The sequence below is a fragment of the Rhineura floridana genome, chromosome 8 (genome assembly GCF_030035675.1).
Source record: "Rhineura floridana isolate rRhiFlo1 chromosome 8, rRhiFlo1.hap2, whole genome shotgun sequence".
Classification (NCBI taxonomy): Eukaryota; Metazoa; Chordata; class Lepidosauria; order Squamata; family Rhineuridae; genus Rhineura; species Rhineura floridana.
The window spans coordinates 62,382,006-62,401,816 of NC_084487.1; the positions used below are offsets into that span (position 1 = coordinate 62,382,006).

The window sequence follows — 19,811 nt, forward strand, 5'->3', positions numbered from 1 at the left end:
TCATCTTATCTTCTAAGAGAGAACGCACTAACAGGCAAGCACCCTTCTTTCTATATTTTTCTTTTACTTGACTTAAATTGTTGCTGTTTAAAAGAGATTTGCCAGATTGATCGGTTTTTGACATCTCACTGGGGAGCCATAACTTCTCTCTGCTACGCACTAATTAATAGCTTATCTCTGTTTTTGTTGCAAAAAGCTGTCCTGGATTTGCATTCTAAAGATATACACAGAAGAGGGATTTCTATTCCAGATTTTTATTTTGAAGAATATTATACTGTCTGAGACTACTCTCTTTTTGGTCTATTTTATTTTGACGAATCTGTTTCTTGACGACTGCCATTAATTGTTTCGATCCTGGGAACTGCATTTTGTTTACTTAACTATGGAGAGATAAGGCTGTCTGCTCTGTTTATACTGTGATGTCACCAAGTTTGGAGTATTAACCCAATTGTTGCTGAAATAAGAAGTGGTTTTCCTATATTTTTCTTTTAAAATGGCAATTAAGAAAGTGGCTGAGAAGCTGGAAATAACTATGTTTCAGAAAATAATGGATGAGATTGAGATAACGAAACAAAACCTGCGACAGGGTTGTAAGGAGCTGAAAGTTGAATTGAGTAAAATGAAGCAGGAGATTAAAGATATAGGGGTCCCTGTGAGAGAGGTGACCCTGGAAGGGGTCCCTGTGAGAGAGGAGACCCCGGAGATTGGAACAAACGTGGAACAGGAAAAAGATTTGGAGTCTATGGACTTTAGAAATAAAATCTATTGTTTGGAGACACAGGAGATTAAAGACATAGGGGTCCTTGTGAGAGAGGAGACCCTGGAGACTGGAACAGGGGTCCCTGTGAGAGAGGAGACCCTGGAGACTGGAACAGGGGTCCCTGTGAGAGAGGAGATCCCGGAGATTGGAACAAACGTGGAACAGGAACAAGATTTGGAGTCTATGGACTTTAGAAATAAAATCTATTGTTTGGAACTCAATGTTATCTCTGAAGAAATTAATGAAGATTCTAGAGATAAAGTTATTAATGGCATGGATAATCTTCTGGACTGGAATGATGTGATGGAGCCCAATATAGAGAAAATCTATGGAATTAACTGCAGCCATGTGACAATGGAAAAACTTTCAAGAGATGACCCAGTGTATTTTGAAAAAAAGAACAGAGATATGATTTTACAGCTGTATTTCAGCAACCTATTCAGAATGGATGGCAAGAAAATATTTGGGATAGAGGTAATTCCCATTAGACTCTTACTATATGACTATGGCTTTGACAGCAAGATTATTATGGAATACTGATAATGGAAGATTGGATACTGAAATTACTGGACTTAACAAGACTACTGAAGATGGAAGATGGAAAATGGAACTAATAGGGATAATAGAACAATGGCTACTGAAATTACTGAACCTAACAGATTCTGATGTGATGGATTAATTGAAATGTTTATTTTGACTATGGTTATGACAATAAGATTATCATAATTAGTAATGAGATGGATTAATCGATATGCTTATCTGGAAAAAAAAATTGATAGATATATTTCTTAAAGAATTGAAACCTCTCTTTGACTTTTTGTGGAAAGAATAAAGTAATGTTTATGAGATTTGATGATTAAGTAAGATAACTACTGGAGGAAAGTGATTTTATAATATGATTTAAGAGACAGGATTGTTATATATTATAGACTTATAACTGATTTGATCTTTGACAAATGGGAAGTCAATATTTTACTCTTTATTTTTTATTTTTGTTTTTTTTTTCTTTTTTTCTTTTTGTTTAACTATTTTTGATTTTGTTTTTTGTCTTTGAATGTTTTATGATTTTGTCTTGTATGTTTTATGAAAATCTGAATAAAAATTATTGAAAAAAAAAAAAAAAAAGTAAATATACCATATCATGAAAAAGCAATAATAAAACACACACATCCCATACAGCTACAGAAAGCTCTGAGAGCACACTAATACAAAAAAACTCAGTTTAGTCTATGAAATGCATGGAAAAAAAGATAAGTCTTTACCCAGCATCAAAAAGATGTCAATGAAGGCACCAGGCGGACCACACTGGGGAGCGTATTCCACAGATGGGGAAACACAACTGAAAAGGCCCTCTCCTTTGTTACCAACTTCCAAGCCTCCCTCAGAGGTGACACTGGAGAAGGGCCTTAAAAGTAGATCTAAGGGTCTGGGTAGGTTTAGATAAATTAATGGAGGATAAGGCTGTCAGTGGCTGCTAGCAATGATAGTTATGTACTACTTCCAGCAACAGAGGCAATATACCTCTGAATGCCAGTTGCTGGGAATCGCAGGTGGAACTAGCAATATTGCACTCAGATCCTCTTGTGGTCTTCCCATAGGTATCTGGTTGACAACTGTGAGAACAGGATCCTGGACTATATGGACCCGGGTCTGATTTAGCACGGCTTTGTTTATGTTCTTATGGCAATGCCTTCTTGTCTCTTGTTTCAATAAACATTGTTCACCGAACAGCTTGGCTCCTCTGAACAGAGAATTAGCTAATCTAGCCTAGGATCCTGGATATATGTCCATTTACCCAACCAGATGTTTCTGCTGGCCATTGCATTTGTTGTCATGGCTCCATCCAACAAAGACCCAATAAGCAGGTCTATTAAGAGTGCAATCTTTTTAAAACCATCTTTCACTGTGGATAATTAATCAGTTCTAGTCAATCAATTATTAAAGATAGAACTATCAAGCACGTAGAAGAATTAAGTCTTGCTGAAATTGAACCATCATGGCTTCTTCAAATCCTGCAAACTCTACCCTTTTGAGTTTTTTGGGAGTGTCAATGCATTGCAGTGTAGTCCATGCATTGGTAACCTCGAAACTGCAACACACTCTATGTGGAGCTGCCATTGGGTCTGCCCTGGAAGCTTCAGCTGGTGCAGAATGCAGTGGCTAGACTGGTAATGGGGACATACAGTCACCAACATGACACCATTGTTAAAACATCTGCATTGGCTGTGTAGTAGATGCACTACTACCAAGGTAAGTTCAAGGCTGTATTGATTTACAACCCCCTCAACAACTTAGGTCCATGGTAACTTAGGAACCACCTGAATCCTTATATCCCTGCTTGCTCACTGAGATCATCTGAGTTGGTGAGGCTCACTTGACATCAACACAAACTAAGCCGTTAGTGTAATTGTCACACTCCTGTAGAATGCTCTTCCAATAGAGCCTTCTTTATTGACTTTCAAGCATTTGCTGAAGACTTTTTTTTTGCTGTGAGGCTTATGCAGACAATTAAGAAATATTTTCCATAATAGTCAGTTAGTGAACTGTTTTAATTTTTGTGTGGTTTTTATTGTACTGTGATTATTGTAAATGAGTTTGATGTTTTTTATGAAGTTGTGGTATACAAATATTTTAATCAATTAATTAATTAATTAATGTCTTCCAGGACCTTCAGGAAAAATGACATAGAGGAAGCAATACTGAAATTGACAACGGGGAAATGCAGAAAAACAGAAGTAAAAAAGGAGTTGTGTTTAACAAAAAAAAGTTGGCAATGTTTTTGCTTAAGAGGGGAAACTCAGGTATACAAAATGAAGTAAAAATTTATGGTGAAGTATATTCTTAGAAAATAAAGTTACTGAAGATGATAAGGTTTCTGAAGGGAAGAAACCTGAAAACTATTAAATTCTTGTGTGTGTGCGCGCACATACAGGTACAAATATTAATGTTGATTACATGAAGCCAAGAAATATCTTCCAAGACAGTACAAATGAAACTATATCCATATAACTATGTACTTTTAAATCTGTGAAACAACACTCTAGTGAGAAAAACAACAGGTTTTTTGGTGATGTTTTGAAAATATGTTGATAATCCTAAACTACATAAATTATCAAAACAAAATCAGAAAAAATTGTTTCATTGGATTGTGTCTGCTTTCAGCAAAAAAAATCATGTTATGTAAACACTGACAGTTTGGATAAATATACCTTTATTCCCCTGGGAAGGATTTCATTTATTTCAGAAAAGGCATGGACTATCATTATCAAATCTGTATTTGCTAGCTGCCTAAAACACAAGGGGTCAGATCCAGACAAGCAGTCCTATATATGTTTACTCAGAATTAAGTCCCACTAAGTTCAATGAGATTTACTGCCAAGTAAAGTATGCACACAACTAAGTCAGTTGAACTTAGGTCCTACTGTAATCAATGAGACAAGTTAGTCAAGTATTGCACTAGAAACTAACAACTAACTTGTGAAAATAATTATTGTAATCAAGAGTAGTGGCATATTTTTCTGATTTTAAATGTGGTTTTGTTCTCACCTTCCCCTCTCAAATTCCCTTTCATCTAAGATGTAAGCGGTTTCTAGGGAGAAAATTCTTAGGGAGAAGGGAGAAAATAGCTCTGTTAAGCAACTTCTCACAACTATTTAGTTACTTAAAGTATAGCTGCCTATCCTATCACTAAGACAAACAAAATATCAGCCACCATATTCGTATTCAGTCATATTTGTCACAATTCCTTTCTCTTATCTCCTTACCTCCAGTTCTTTTCTTGAAGAAGTGGATTTCCATGTAGGGATAATTCTCTTAGGCTATCACAACCACCAAGCCACTGAATGATGCTCTTAAGATCTGAATTTGTTAAGTAAAATACAAACAGAGATTGAAATAATTCTGTTAGATCAGTTAGGATCACAAAAAAATTCAAGTAATTGTTAAATTAGTAGAAAATTAATTAAGTCAAGTTCATTATTCCAGCCACTATTGTGGAATCCTCAAATGCCAACTCATTCCACCCCTCCCAGTCAGTGAAATATTGAAAGATGGGCAGGATATGTTCCCCACAGATGCTGTTGGAAGGTGATAGGTGCTAATTTGGACACATTTTATGTGCTCAAAAATCACCTCCTGGAACCTATTATTCTCTTCCCTTTTGATTTACAGGATCCCTGGATGAAAGCTATTGGGAAAGCCATTTATCTTTGTTATACTGGTAGACACTTGACCATTTTTTTTCTTGGCTAAGGAAAGTTGCAACTGATCAAATTCAAAATTCCTCAGGGTACTACATGAAGGCACACAAATTGAACTAATCAAGCAGCTGAATATAAAATAAATATATATATAATTACAATTAACAATATAAAGGTACAATATAGTTTTTGAGTTGATTGCATCATCACAGGAAGACTAAATCATAATGGGTAACCTGAATTAGAAACACATAAAAGTTGTAGATGTTATTAAAAAACTAATGGTTTTTAATTTGAGCTACTATCTATAATGTAGTGATACATATTTAGGTATTAACTGTCCTTTATCCATGATTAACGGCTCAGGAGATGACCTTGGAATTGCCCATTTGCTTTCTCCCTACTTTTCCATTGTTCTTAACCATGTAAAGGCTTATGGGATCACCACCCTTAATTATGATTCATGCTAAACAAGATTTACTCTTAATCTGGATTTTAAAAACAGTGTTATTCCTGGGTTTAAATCCAGCATAACTCTGGTTAGAATTAGTCAGCTACGATTTAAGCCTCAACCATGGTTAAGGCTAGCAAAAATGTGTGTTGGTGAAGAGACTATGTGATCCTGCATCCATGGTTAAGAAATTGGCAGTATAGAAAATATATATACCATGCTTAAGAGCTGTGCAACAAACATTTAAAACCTTCTTTTGTATACATGCTAGCAATCAGGCTCACTTACACTTTGCAATACAGCATTTGAAGCTCATGACAATTCAATGCACTACCCTCCCATTTCTCTTTTAAACTCACCTAACAAGCAGTTGTTGCTGATATCTAGCTTTTCCAAAGAGACATATGAAAAAAGGGGTGCAAGCCGAGTCAAACTAGAAGAAAAAAACCCCAACAAAAATAAATGTCAAAATTATCCTTATCATGGGAGCCACAGATATGGGACTAATATTGTGGAACTATACCTTCAAAATCCAGACATTTATGTGTGATTTGATAGGAAACTGCTTGTTAGCTATCCAAGGTGCTAGAAAGAAATTGCAAGTTTCCCCTTTATTAACATTTATTTGGCTTTGTAAGAACTGTTGTTTTCAAAAGTAATGAGGTAAACTTCCTTAAAGAACAAATAGTTCCGTGGAAGGCTTAGCTTCTTCATGACCCCCTCCCTGTGGGTGTTACCCTTGGGTCAGAAAGAACAATGCTAATCTCTTCCAATTAGTGCAGTGGAGACACTGCACTCTCATCTTCATTGTTAGAAGTAGGAATAAATGGAGCATCCCTTGATAGTGCAAGCTAGTTGGCTCTCTGTGGTTCTTTCACTAGGAACCATCACACATTATTTCTCTTTAGATTCCCCCCTCACAGGCTAAAAAATGAAAGCAAGAGCACCTATCCTTGTTGTAGCTTAGAGACCCTTTCAGCCTGCTCAAACAGTTGTTCTCTTGCCTTAAGGGAAGCTTAGTATTAAAAGGAAAGAAACCTACCCAAAGAGATTTGTAACTGTAGATATCTTGCTCCTTGCACCATCTGTTTGTTTTATAACACCAGAAAGCTCAAAAACGGTTTTCCATGCAAAAGGTTCTTAAATGCACGACAACATGGCCCTTCAGCCATTACATTTCCAAAATGTAACTCCATATTAATATATATTGGCTTTCTTCTGTTTGTCTTCTACTACTGTATGAGTGAACGGCTTTCATGATATACTAATATCTTTCAGAAAAACCCAAGGATTATGGATAAACAAGATACACTGCAAGAAGATATGTGGTACTTGTATTTGATTTAGCACATGAACTTATAATGTATAATTTCAGTTACAGAAAGATAGGAAGTTGCTTTATACCAGGTCAGATTATTTACCTATCTTGCTGATTACTGTCTGCTCTGATAAAAAATGGCTTTTCAGGGTTTCTGGCACAAAGAGGCCTTGCCTATCACCTGGTATCTGATCCTTTTCAATGGAAATGGGGAATGTTTATAGATCAATGGTAGAGCATCTGCTTTGCAAACAAAAGGTCCCAGGTTCAATACCAGGCATCTCCAAGTAGGGATAGAAGAGACTCTTACCTGTAACATGGAAGAGATGCTGCCAGTCAGTGCTGTCAACAATACTGGTTTAGATCACTGTTCTTCAACCTTGGGTCCCCAGATGTTGTTGGACAACAACTCTCATCGTCCTGGGCCATTGGCTAAGCTAGCTGGGGTTGATGGGAATTGTCATTTGACAACATCTAGGGACCCAAGGTTTAGATGGACCAATGGTCTGTCTTGGCATAAGGCAGATTCCTGTGTTCCTATGAAATGCCACAGATTGCACCTGGAAACTTCTGCATGGAAAGCACATGCTGTATCTCAGAACTGTAGTCACTTCCCTTGAATATTAAGCATGGATGTCTTTCTTAGTATATACAGACAGGAACTCTCTCTCTCTCTCTGTGTGTGTGTTATTCCTAATCAGTGAGAAAAAGGTGTTGATTCTGGTGCAGAGTTTGGAAAAGTTACTTTTTTGAACTACAACTCCCATCAGCCCCAGCCAGCATGGCCACTGGATTGGGCTGATGGGATAGTTCAAAAAAGTAACTTTTCCAAGCTCTGCTCTGGTGTGATAGAAAAACTATACCCCCCAATTCATCTATTCTAAGTATATCAAACTTTTTGAGGTGTTTAACATGCCTTGGAGGTATAAATGCATACTTCTGTCATTCATCTACTCTGCAGCTTTTTGGTTCTTTCTACATACCTCTATTTAAAAATACACTATGCACAAAAACTGTTGTAGAGCATTCCCTTGGATTATCCTAAATGTGACAAAATTCTATTGTCTCAAAAGCCATTCAATAAAACACACCTTCAGTGCACTTTTAGCTTCCCTCTTATGTCGTTTCTGCCTTTGTGCTATCCCATCTTCCATTCCCAAATTTACTGAAGTGCCCACCAAATGCAGAGTATTTCATTTTTTTTAAAAAAAAGTACGTTACTTCATGAGATCTCACCAGACACAGGTTCTTAAAAAAATTATATGAGGAAAAATAACGTTAGTCATATTGCTCCCAAGGAAAATAAACAAATGTCTTGGCCTTTTCATGATCTTTATGATTTTGATACTTCAGTATTGGTCTCCTTTTGAGGTTATAGTTTTTGGGTACTCCCTCCCCCCTCTCACCACCTTTGTTGCTTACAATAATTCATTAACAACAGCTTATCTATCTCCAAGTCCTGGCATTCTGATGGTGAAATCCTGATCATGTTCAACAAATGGAGGGGGGAGAGGGAAGGCAGGCAGAAAAAGGATTAATATTTTAATTTAATTTTAAAAAAATACATTGCATGCTTTATTTGCTTTTAGAAAATGTTGTTACACTGAAGATGGCAGCATGCAAATACAAATATATAAGATGGTAGCTAATGGTCATTTTTGGTCTACACATATGGCAGTTTCTGCTCCTTCCTACATGCTACAGCTGTGAGCAACCACATACAATACAGGGCCAAGGTTGAAACTTGCAAGCTAATAGCTTTGCAATTATAGGTGGAAGTATAGCAGTGAAGAAGTTGCCAAATGCTTCCATCACTAAAAGCTAAAACTGTAGCTATCCTGGATTACAGAAATTATCTTGTTTGAAGTACTTTGGCAGCAGACAAATTGAGCTGTGATTTAGAGGTGTCCCCTGTTCTAATCTCCAAATCTCTGGCTCAACATAATAATTTTGGACATTACACTGCTAACTTTTGAAATGCTCTGATTGCAGAGCAAAATCATAGACATAGAACTTAATTTGAATAGCTTTCTGCTCTGTATGTAATACATCTTATGTTGCTTGCTAATATTGGCATTCAGAGTGTTGTAATTTAGAGAACTGGATGTCTTACTTGCTATTCAGATCTAAAATTCTTGCCCTGCACTACACAAGACAAATCCTTTTTCAGCTTGTCATTCTATAGCTTCCTTTTCACTGGCAGTCTTTTTCTTTTTTTCTTTTTCTTTTTAGAAAATTCAAACCAGAAAGACAAAGGACATTACAGAAAACTTAATACCACTTGACCTTGTCCCACTAGCCCTGGGCATTAAAAGGATATAAATTACAAAGACGACACAGAAGTAAAAGATATTATTTTAAAGTCCAATAGCTTCCTTTCTCTGGTATCATTTAAAGCCAACGTCGCAAAGGCAGGACATAGACAGTCTGGGAGACTTATATGAAGACAGTAAAATTGAAACAAACTTGAAAGTAAAATGTATGTGCCAGTGGTGGGGGTGGAAAGCAGCAAATTATTAAAGTGGGTACTCCAAAGTAAGAACACTAAACACACATTTTGTCCAAATCCAGTTACAGTTCTTTGGTGCAAGTAGGTTTTTATGGATCAGAACAACTACAACTAAGCATTAGATGTTATGCAATTGACTTGTTACATTATTTTTCACAAAAATGAAATATCCACTTTCACTGAAGCACTGCAACTTGTTAAAAGAAAAAAGTAATAAAGCTTTTTATTTATAAAAAACAATAGACTAAAATTAAATGATACTTAATTCATTATATAGTACATCTTGTAAAATATTCATTACGGCTATGATCCAGCCAAAAGTAAGATACTGTAAATAAAAATTCAAGGAGAGTTAAGCAAATGTTTAAGGCTGCAATCCTGTATCTACTTACTTGGAAATAAGTCCCATTAAACTTACTGAGGTTTACTTTTGAGTATTTCACTGTAAATTTCTCATATTACAATCAACAAGATTTAAAAGATCTAAGTTCGATTGGATCTTCCCCTAGCCTAATTAAACTACAAATAGTATTTATATCCTAAATTATTACAATTGTGTCTTCAAGTGAGTATAAACATGGAATATTGTCTTTAAATGCCTGAAAGCTGAATTACTTCCATACTGCTACATGTTTGGCTTTGTTCAGGCAATGAAGTTCACAGGTGCAAGATTCAAAATAACAGGTACAAAGCAGATAAATGGTTAACGAGTCCAGGAAATCTATCCAAGCACTATGCAAAGTTCCAGGAATCTAAGGGCAAGAAAATAAGCAAGCCTGGTCAGGTAGTAGGAGCAAGAAAAACAACAGCAAAAGCCAAGCCAACAAACTAGCAACTATAGCCTTGATATTGACTATCTTCATAGCGTCTGTGGTTCAGGCATGTGTGATGACATCTCCCAGTGAACAGTGTGATTACCATCCTGGTCTCCATTACTTGTAAGTTGAGTAGATGATAAAGACTTGCAGACAAGTAACTTCTCTCCTTTAAGACACTTTTTATTAATTCTTGTGCTGCTATCCTGCAAAGGGTTGAGGTTCTAGTTCATGTGAGTCCAAAGCCATGTGGGATACCAATCCTGTGTCCAGCAGAGACTCCTATGTGTTTCCTGTGACAGTACCAGGGGAGAATTCAAAAGGAATAGCTCAGCGGTTATAGCATTTGCCTTGTATGCAGATTTTGGGTTCAGTCACTGGCATCTTCAGGCAAGGCTGGGAGACACCACCCCCACCTGGAACTGTGGAAAGCCACTGCCTGTCAGTGTAGACAATAATGAACTAGATGGACCAGTGGTCTGAGTCAGTATATGAAAATGGAAATGGACTGCCTTCAAGTCGATCCTGATTATGGTGACCCTATGAATAGGGATTTCATGGTAAGCGGTATTCAGAGGGGGTTTACCAGTGCCTCCCTCTGAGGCTAGTCCTCCCCAGCTGGCTAGGGCCTGCTCAGCTTGCCACAGCTGCACAAGCCAGCCCCTTCCTTGTCCGCAACTGTCAGCTGGGGGAAAACTGGGCTCCTTGGGACTATGCAGCTTGCCCACAGCTGCACAGGTGGCAGGGCACGTAACTCCTGAGCCACTCAGTGTGGGGGTGATATTTAGCTGGCCCTTGACACCCAGGAGACACGAGTGGGGATTTGAACTCACAGACTCTGGACTCTCAGCCAGGCTCTCATCCCTACTGTGCTATACCAGCTGTATGAGTCAGTATAAGGCAGCCTTATACTGCCTTCCTATACTTATAAAGGTCCTAATCTTCCATCCTCAGAATCTTCATATAAATGTCTCAGACTTTGATTTTATGGTCTCTTTAACAATCACCACTGCTTTACCTCAGATCCTAATAGACACATCAAAGGAAGGATATCTCTCACCCTTGGAAGAAAATGTCGTAGATCGCATATAGTGAACAGGCCAGTGCATTACACAGATATAAACCTCATCTTTTCACAACTTTGCTCTCTTTAATTTCCCCCAAATGGGAAACACAGTCTTTTGTGTCTATTGCATTTATTTCATCTTGTAGGCTTATAATCCTACTCTTTCTAATTGTGCTGTGTAGTGTTGTCCAGCTAATCGATGGAGTGATGGAGGAAAGGCGATGGTGCAGGAGAGGAATGGGAGTGGAGTGTAAAACAGGTCTGCCTCCATTACCAAGAGTGCAGAAAAATTAGCTAGGAAAGATCTTTAATGCATAGCTTGCAATAAGTGTTGCAGTTTAGATGCATCTGCCTCTTAAGAACATTGAAGGTTTCCCCCTGCCAACATGCAGGGACATCAGGAGGGACTATAAATTATACCAACAGTATAGTTGTCTATAGGAGTTGGAAGTGGAAAGAGAAGGAAAATTAGCTGCCAAGAAGAGAAAGGAGAGAATCAACAGATGGAGAAAGGCAGGCAGTGGCTGTTTTACACTGGCTGTGTGATTTCTATTCCCCTCCAGATATCTCTGGCTATTGGTGGGGCAGCCTTCAGAATTCTCAACAGGGAGAGATCTTATATGGTGGAATTGCTCTGATATGGGAAGTTAGAGCTGTGAAGAAGCAAAGTCCATAAAAGACCTGCTGTGTTCTCAGTTGCCAATTAGTACCATGACTCATACAACTGATGGCATTTATTACTACTCTTTGGTAATAGGGTATGGCAACATATTTTACTTAATTTTTTTTAAAAATGCCTTGCTTTTCCTGAAAACAAAACAGCCCAAGGTAGTTAGCATTATACTATTAAAAATAAATTTCAATTTTATTAACAAACGAAAACAAGACCTATGCAGCATAAAACAGCAAAACCTAACGTATAAAGGCACAAAATATGTTTATTTAGGGTGTACTTAGGCAGATGGACAGTAAGAGATGTAGGGACACAAATCTATTTGATATCATTCTGCCACATTATTTACAGTTCTTAATGCTACCAAGGCTTAGACTCCCTAAGCTGAGATGTAATTGCAAAATAAGCTGATACTGGAAAAAGCTGTCCAAGCTGTTCCAAGGAACAAAAACTGTATGTTGAGCTAATTAGGTGCTTAAATAAATTATTTGCCCAGACAATCCTCTATAATTGAGAAGCTGTTTCCTATGGAAAGGGAATGCAAGATCCTGATGCTTGCTGGCAGAAGAAAGATGTATATAAGATATGTGAATTATTATACATACACAATGGATCCTGTGTGAAGGATCCCAAGAAAGTCTTTAAGAAAATAATAATTCTCTGTATTTTTGTAATTTGTAATACAAAGATGGATAAAAAATTGTTATTGATGTCTAGAAAAGGACACTGTAAAGGAATTTAGTTGGAACCCTCATCGTGTCATTAATGTCCGTTGACCTGTGATTGGTCAAGAAAGCTCTGAGCTACATCATATTAAAAAGGCTGCAGCTATATCAACTATTGATATAGTGCTAAGAGCCAACTCACCACCCCCAAAACACACACACACACATACACGGCCATCCTTATGATTTGCAATATGTTGATATTGCTTATTTGAGTGGTTCATTGGTTGTTTTTAAATGTGCATGGATTTTACTTGTAAGCTGCCTTGAAAGGATTTGTGTCCTGAAAAGTAGGATATAAATAATTGTAATAAATAACAGAATCTCAGTAATACTCCCCAACCTTTTAATAATGGCTCAGAGATCTAGAGAACCCCCTCACACTTGCACACTTCCTTCCCCTCTCAGCCTCACATTCTCCTTCATCCCTCTATCTAAATTATCTCCTTCTCTTTTCAGCATCAACTATGGACAGCTTAGTTAGCTTTAAACCAGAGTTTGAAATCATACTTAGAAGCAGGTTCACATCGTTTGTTTTAAAGATACCTATGATTAGCTTTCAACTCCAAGCAAATCATGGTGGTGCTGAAAGGGTGGGAGAAAGCATGCAAAGCAAGAAGTGGGGGCCACAAGAATCTTAGGGCTGCTGCTGCTGCTCTCTTAACCATGGAAATACCTATATATGACTCCTAAAAATTCCTTAAAATTTCCTTAAGGCAATTCCTTAAAAAAATAGGGGGGTATTCCACTTAAAAATGTATGTTGCATACAGAAATATGAAAGTGCTCTTCTCATATAATGTAGATATAATGTACTTCATTTTTTTAACAATAGCAGTGATACAGCAGGACATGTTCAAATTTCTGTGTTTAAACACAGTTTAATGTTTGCAATGCTTTAAAAATAATAGATGTTACCCATCAATATTTTGTGAACTAAAACTTTATCAGGCATCCATGTTTACCTTTAAGAAAGAATTCTTCCTACTACAAACTAAACATGAAGACCTGTTATCATCTTATTATTTGCAAATTAGGTTTTCCTATTTGGAGCTTTATTCATAAGGAATATATGGGTTCCCAATCCTAACATTCATAGGGGCTTCCTGCAATCAACAAAAAGGAAATGACACTCAATGCACACTCTTAAGAAGAAATCACACAATTGCATCAGCTACAGGATAAAAGCAAAGGAACAGCTTTTCTTTCAACAGCTTACTTCATTACATTCAATCCTTCTGTATAGAACAAGCAATCACTTATGCCATAGTAAAAGCATATGGAGCTGCTTAGAACACAGCCACATTGGTAAAGAAATTACAAATATCAACTACTGAACTACTACTTTTTTACTGCTTTAATCATCCATTCTGCTGATATTGTCATCCATTCCAACTGTATTTATAGCCATGCCTATCTACTTTGTCCTCATTCTCACTTTTGCCCAAATGATTTATGTTAGAGACATTGACACATACAGCAAGGTACGCGGAGCTTTTCCTGCTAGAAATGTCAGCCAGATATCCATTTAGCTATTATGACAGAGTGCTTCCTTCCACACAACAGGAAGCACTTCACCAGCTGTCAACTGCAATACAGAACAGTAAAAGGAGGGGAAAAGGATAAGAGACACAACAGGGTTCAGTATACATGAGAGGCCCGTGGTTTGTATGCAGACAGACTGAGGCTCAGTTCCTTGTATTTCCAACGTTAAAGGGTCTCAAGTAGCAGGTCTGGAAAAGATCTCTGCCAGAGAGCTGCTTCCAGTCAGATGAGACCATACTTGGTTAGGGGATCAATGGTCTAACTTAATACATTCATGTGCAAAAGAAGTAAGAACGCGGCAGAAATTTTCAGTGCAGGAAGAGAAAGAAAAAAGAAACATAAAAACAAATGTAACTGATTAGAGCCCAATGATTTTAAAGGTTTTTCTTTAAAGAGAGTTTTGAGAGATTTAGGCTGCAATCCTATATACACTTACCTGATTTAGGCTGCAATACCTATGTACGCTTAACACAGTGGGACTCACTTCAGGAAAAACAGATTCTGTGCTGCAGATCTATACACAGAATTGCACTAAGCATTCAGCTGTGAGGATAGCTGATGAATGCCATTCATCCATACATCCTGGGTTCTTCAATACAGCCAAAAAATCCAATTAACTTATAAAATACTGTGATTTAGTAGTCCCTGTCAAGAACACCTGGTTTGTAAGGTTGTTAACTAAAATGGTTCTGTGGCAAGGAATTGTGGGGAGAACATCTTGCCTGAATTAGGGCCTCAGGGAGGCCATGAGACAGAACCATTTTACTCACCAGAAAGGTGTTTCTCTGTGAGCACCAGGACACCGCCAAGGCCCACCTTTGGATGCAAATGACAGTAAACATTATAAAGAAACAGGTGGTGACTGAAGGGTCAGTGATCAAACCTAGCACATGTACAAGTCAGTAAATGGTACAGACAGTCTGGGTGGAGACTGAATAATTTTTTATTACAACTGAAGGTGTGCAAGTTGTTTGTTACATGTTATTTATGGTTAATGTAATGTTGTCAGTGTCTTTATATGTGTATAAGTTTATACTTTTTAAGCTTGGCCAGATGGCAAACTAGCACTCTGTGGGAGGGGTCGCGGTAACGGTCTGTTGGGAGTGTTAACTCTTTCCTGCCTCAAGCACTAGCAAGGAAGACAATACCCACTTGGTCTTGGTGCCCACTGGAGAATGACAGTTCTCACAGCTGAACTTGGGTTAATTAGGCAGTGAGCAAGAACACCTGCTTACGAGCCTGAGACTGGTACTTTAAGGCCACAGGCCTGGGAAGGCTGGAGAAGCATGTGATTGTTAGGCATGAAAGCTCCAGAAGATTTCATCATCAAAAAGCCCCCTGAAAGCTCCAGAAGATTTCATCATCAGAAAGCCCCGATTGGTTTCCTGGCTGTTGCTGGGCTTTTCTCCATAAAAACAGAACTATTCTGCGCCTTTATTCCCCAATGTTCCTTGGTGCTACCTGATGTTGGGATTCCATCTTCCATCTGCTATCCAGGCTATACATCTCTACAGAAATGCGGAACCATGAAGTTACTCTGGTGGTTTTCTTACATTGTGTAAGTATAGATTAGGCTAGGTAGATTTGTTATTTTTTGCTTGTGACTTGAATTCTCTGCCTTTTGTATTTTACCTAACCCTTGGGGTGTTTGGTTTAAGGAATTATTTTGCTGTTACATTTTTTGCACTTACATTTTATTGTAATAAAGCTACCTCTTATTTACCAGTCTGTGTTCATTTCAGGGGGAAATTGGCTCTGAATTCAGCACCTTGGCCAATTAGCCACAGACTACCATATTTTGCCTTAAGGCTCTACGACAAGGTGTGCATCCTTGGCTCTTGTCTTCTGGAATCCTTGGTAGGTCTATTTCTGGCACTCTGGGTTTTCCCTTGGCCCAGAGTGAGTGAACAGGTTTAAGGGGTGGTGGCAGTGTTGTTGGTCTAACTCCTTCCTGGTAAGGGAGGCACGGGTTGTGCCTAGCTGGGATCAATTGCCCTGGGCTTGGGAGTTGACCCCCCTAGTGAGAATGTTGAGCATTCTTGACAGTGCCCGATTTAATGTTGGGCGTAATAGCATTTATTATGTACTTTAAACACAGAGCACATGAGAGTAAGTTGTTGGAGTTCTACAATGTCAGGGAACTCTAGGATCACAAGGTAGTTAATGTCAGGTCTGAGTGGACTCATGTCCCAATAAAGGTCTGAGTAGATCCATGTCCTGGTAAAACACTGTGATGGATTCACTAATTTCAGTTGCGAAATCCTGTTCCTTTTGTATAGAAGCTAATAGTAAATGAATTTTCCCCCTCATGAACCTCATTTCTGCACTAGTCACTCAATATAAATCCTGCTGAGTATAATGGATGTTTAATTTCTGTAGGATCCTCCAACATTTCAGCAAGCCAACATGAATTGCCTTCTGTACAAAAAAGAGAAAGGCCCCTTGCTACAGGATGCATTTCTAGAGAAATTAAAAGGTTAATAGTTATACTTTCCAACAATATTTATTTATTATTTTATTTTAAATTACTGAATGCTTATATTCTTATAAAATATTTTGGCTAAAATAAAAGTAAAAATCCAGAGTTGAAATTAATGTTTCATATCTCCCCAATTAAAATTCATATGCAAATTCATGCTAATTTTCAAAATTATGCTAAAAGTGTGTGAGAAGAAGTCTTTTAGCAATAGGTAGACTACAGATACTTGTCATATGGCATCTTCTGTCATAACATTAGATTTTATGATAGTTAAAAAATGTTGAACAAGTAGTTAAGCTATCTTGGTAAATCTAGCTCCCTGCAACAAAAGGTAAAATGTTGTTAGTTTTACCTGTTTTGGGAAAGAAAAAGAATCCGTAGCAAAGGCAGCCAATACATAGAAAGCTTTTCCAATGATGAGATGCTGTTGTCTTCCAAGTATAATTCTCTTAGCAAAACATGATTTTCCAGGCTGGGGAACTACGTGTAAACCAACAGGATATTAACAATACATTACAGTATATTGCATGTCAGGCTAAAATGGCTAAGGTTACAATCCTATGCACAGTTACTAGAGAATACGTTCCACTGAACTCGGAGCTTTTAGAGGCAACAAGGCTTCCTTCAGAAAACTAAAGTCTTGTCTAAATGAGAACAAAAATGAACATAAACTTTGTCAAAAGAAATGCAATAAAGGATGCATAAAAAAGAATTCAAGGAGCATATCGCTAGAAACATCTTTAAATACATCCAAAGCAGGAAACTGGCTATAGAGGCAATTGGATCTTTGGAGGACAAGGGAGTCAAACATACACTAAAGGAGGAAAAGGAGATTGCAGAGAAGCTAAATGAATTCTTTGCATCTATTTTCACAGCTAAATATGTAGGGCAAATCCCTGTGCCTCAACTCTCAGAAAGGGAGTCTGTGGAACACAGGCATGTGGTAGTGACAAGAGACAACATTCTAGGCTTTATTGACAAATGAAAAATGGACAAATCACCTGGTCTAGATGCATCCACCCAGGAGTTCTTAAAGATTTCAAATGAAAATTGCTGATCTTCGAACAAAAATATGTACCTTGTCCCTAAGACTAGCCTCCCTATCTGAGGCCAAGCATACAGAAGAACAAGTCTTGTTGAAACAGATCCAGCATGGCTTCCGCCATGTAGTGTTTTTTAAGAATGTCAATAGGCATATAGAGGTGATCTAGCTGACTTTGTGTTTCAAAACACTTTTGATAAAGTACCTCACCAAAGATTCCTCAATAAGGTTAGCAGTCACAGAATAAGAGGAGAGGTCTTCTTATCAATCAGGAACTGGTTAAGAAATAGGAAGCAGAGAGAGTAGGAATAAATGGACAATAAATGAAGGGATATGGACAGTGGAGTCCCCCAACTATTGGTATTGGGACCTGTGCTTTTTAACTTGTCCATTAATTATCTAGAGTTAGGGGTGATCAGTGAGGTAGCCAAGTTTGCTGATGACATCAAATTATTCAGAGTGGTTAAAACAAAAAGGGATTGTGAGGCTATCCAAAAGGATCTCTCCAAACTGGGTGAATGGGCAATAAAATCCCAAATGCAACGCAATGCAAGCAAGTGCATAGTGATGTACAATGGGACAAAAAAATCCTAATTTCACATATATTCTACTGAGGTCTGAACTGGCAGCAACTGACAAGAATGAGACATTGGGAATAGTTTGATGAAAAGGTCTATCTATTGTGTAGCAGCTGTGAAAAAGGTGAATTCCATGCTTGGGGTCATTAGGACACTGATTAATACTATCATGGGTGGGGTGTTTCCAGCTATGCCACCACCCAGTCTTTGTAAGAAGTTGCAGCAGGAGTAGCACTGTAACATTGTGGGTGGGGTGTTTCTAGCAGCAAAGCTGAATGTCTAATTTCCTTTTATTTTTGCTATATTGCCAAGAAGTGTAATGTTGCCTGCTAATAGGCGTAATGTTATAATTAGTATTGAAAAGAGTACTGTGTTTGTTGTGATATTTGCTGTTACGCTACTGTTTTATTACTGCTATCTTATTAGTTTTGTGATTATGAAATTGTTTTTGTAATTGTTTATTTTGTTATAAGCTGCTTTGAGCACAATTTTTTGTGGAAAGGCGGCATACAAATAAAAAGGATGATTAAAAATATAACTACCAATATCATAATGGTGTTATTCAAATCTATGATGTGCCCTCACTTAAAACATTGTGTACAGTTCTGGTCATTGCACTTTGTAGAACTGAAAAATGGTTGGAAAAGGGCAACCAAAATTATAATTGGGTTGGGGCAACTTCCCCAAGAGGAGTTGGAGATTTTTAGTTTAGAAAAAAGGCAAGTTAAGAAAGACATGATAGAAGAGTAAAAGATTGTGAATGGTGAGAAGAATGTGATAGAATGGACCATTGGTCTCACCTGAAGGGTGATTTTCCTATGAGTACGGACATCACAGGGGGTGTTAGCTCCACCTATCGTGCGAAGGCAAGAATGTCTTTGAAGTCAAGACTAGGGGCGTCAGGCCCCTCCCACTCTCCAGTTCATTCGCAGCGAGTCTAAGGAGAAATATCTAAAGATACAAGAACAAGGCCAACCGGCCTGGCAGCAGGAAAATAACACAATAGTACCATGCATAGTAACATGACTGCAACATAGCAGTATAACAGAACTAGAAGTCTTGACTTCACTCTTAAATTTAAATATAATAGCGTAACAGTAATATATAACACATTAGAAAATATATAGTCATCCTCCAACTGGGAGGGTCGTGATGTCCGTACTCATAGGAAAATCACCCTTCAGGTGAGACCAATGGTCCATTTTCCCTATGAGTCCGGCCATCACAGCGGGATGTACCACAGCAGCCCATACAGGGAGGGACCACCCACGTGTTAATCCTTATTAAGAACCTGTTGTAACACTCGTCTGCCGAAAGATGCGTCAGCAGAGGCATAACGATCAATTTTATAATGCCTTATAAACGAGTGTGGGGTAGACCAGACTGCAGCCCTACAAATATCGGCAACAGGAGCATTAGTGGCAAAAGCAGCCGAAGTGGCAGCTGACCTGGTAGAATGAGCAGTTATACTAGCTGGAACTGACAGCTTCAGGGACTCATATGCTAAAGTAATACATGCCCTTATCCAACGAGATAAGGTAGAATTAGATACTTTATGCCCCATAGACCTTGGATGAAAGGATACAAACAGAGACTCCGTTCTTCGAATCTCTTGGGTCCTAGACAGGTATGTCTTGAGAGCCCTCCGAACA

The 19,811-nt window shown here is 38.0% G+C and overlaps 1 protein-coding gene across 4 annotated transcripts in view; it reads right to left on the reverse strand.

Annotated features, from left to right (window-relative positions):
- The window catches only part of LRRIQ1 (leucine rich repeats and IQ motif containing 1), a 157,636-nt gene that overhangs the window by 95,399 nt on the left and 42,426 nt on the right, over positions 1–19,811 (reverse strand). For all 4 annotated transcript variants that reach the window (XM_061639640.1, XM_061639639.1, XM_061639641.1 and 1 more), the window contains exons 12-14: positions 16,892–17,019; positions 5,770–5,843; positions 4,525–4,618 (exon numbers count right to left, since the gene is read on the reverse strand). In XM_061639640.1, the coding sequence (XP_061495624.1) occupies positions 4,525–4,618; positions 5,770–5,843; positions 16,892–17,019 (296 nt within the window). The remainder of the gene's footprint in view (positions 1–4,524; positions 4,619–5,769; positions 5,844–16,891; positions 17,020–19,811) is intronic.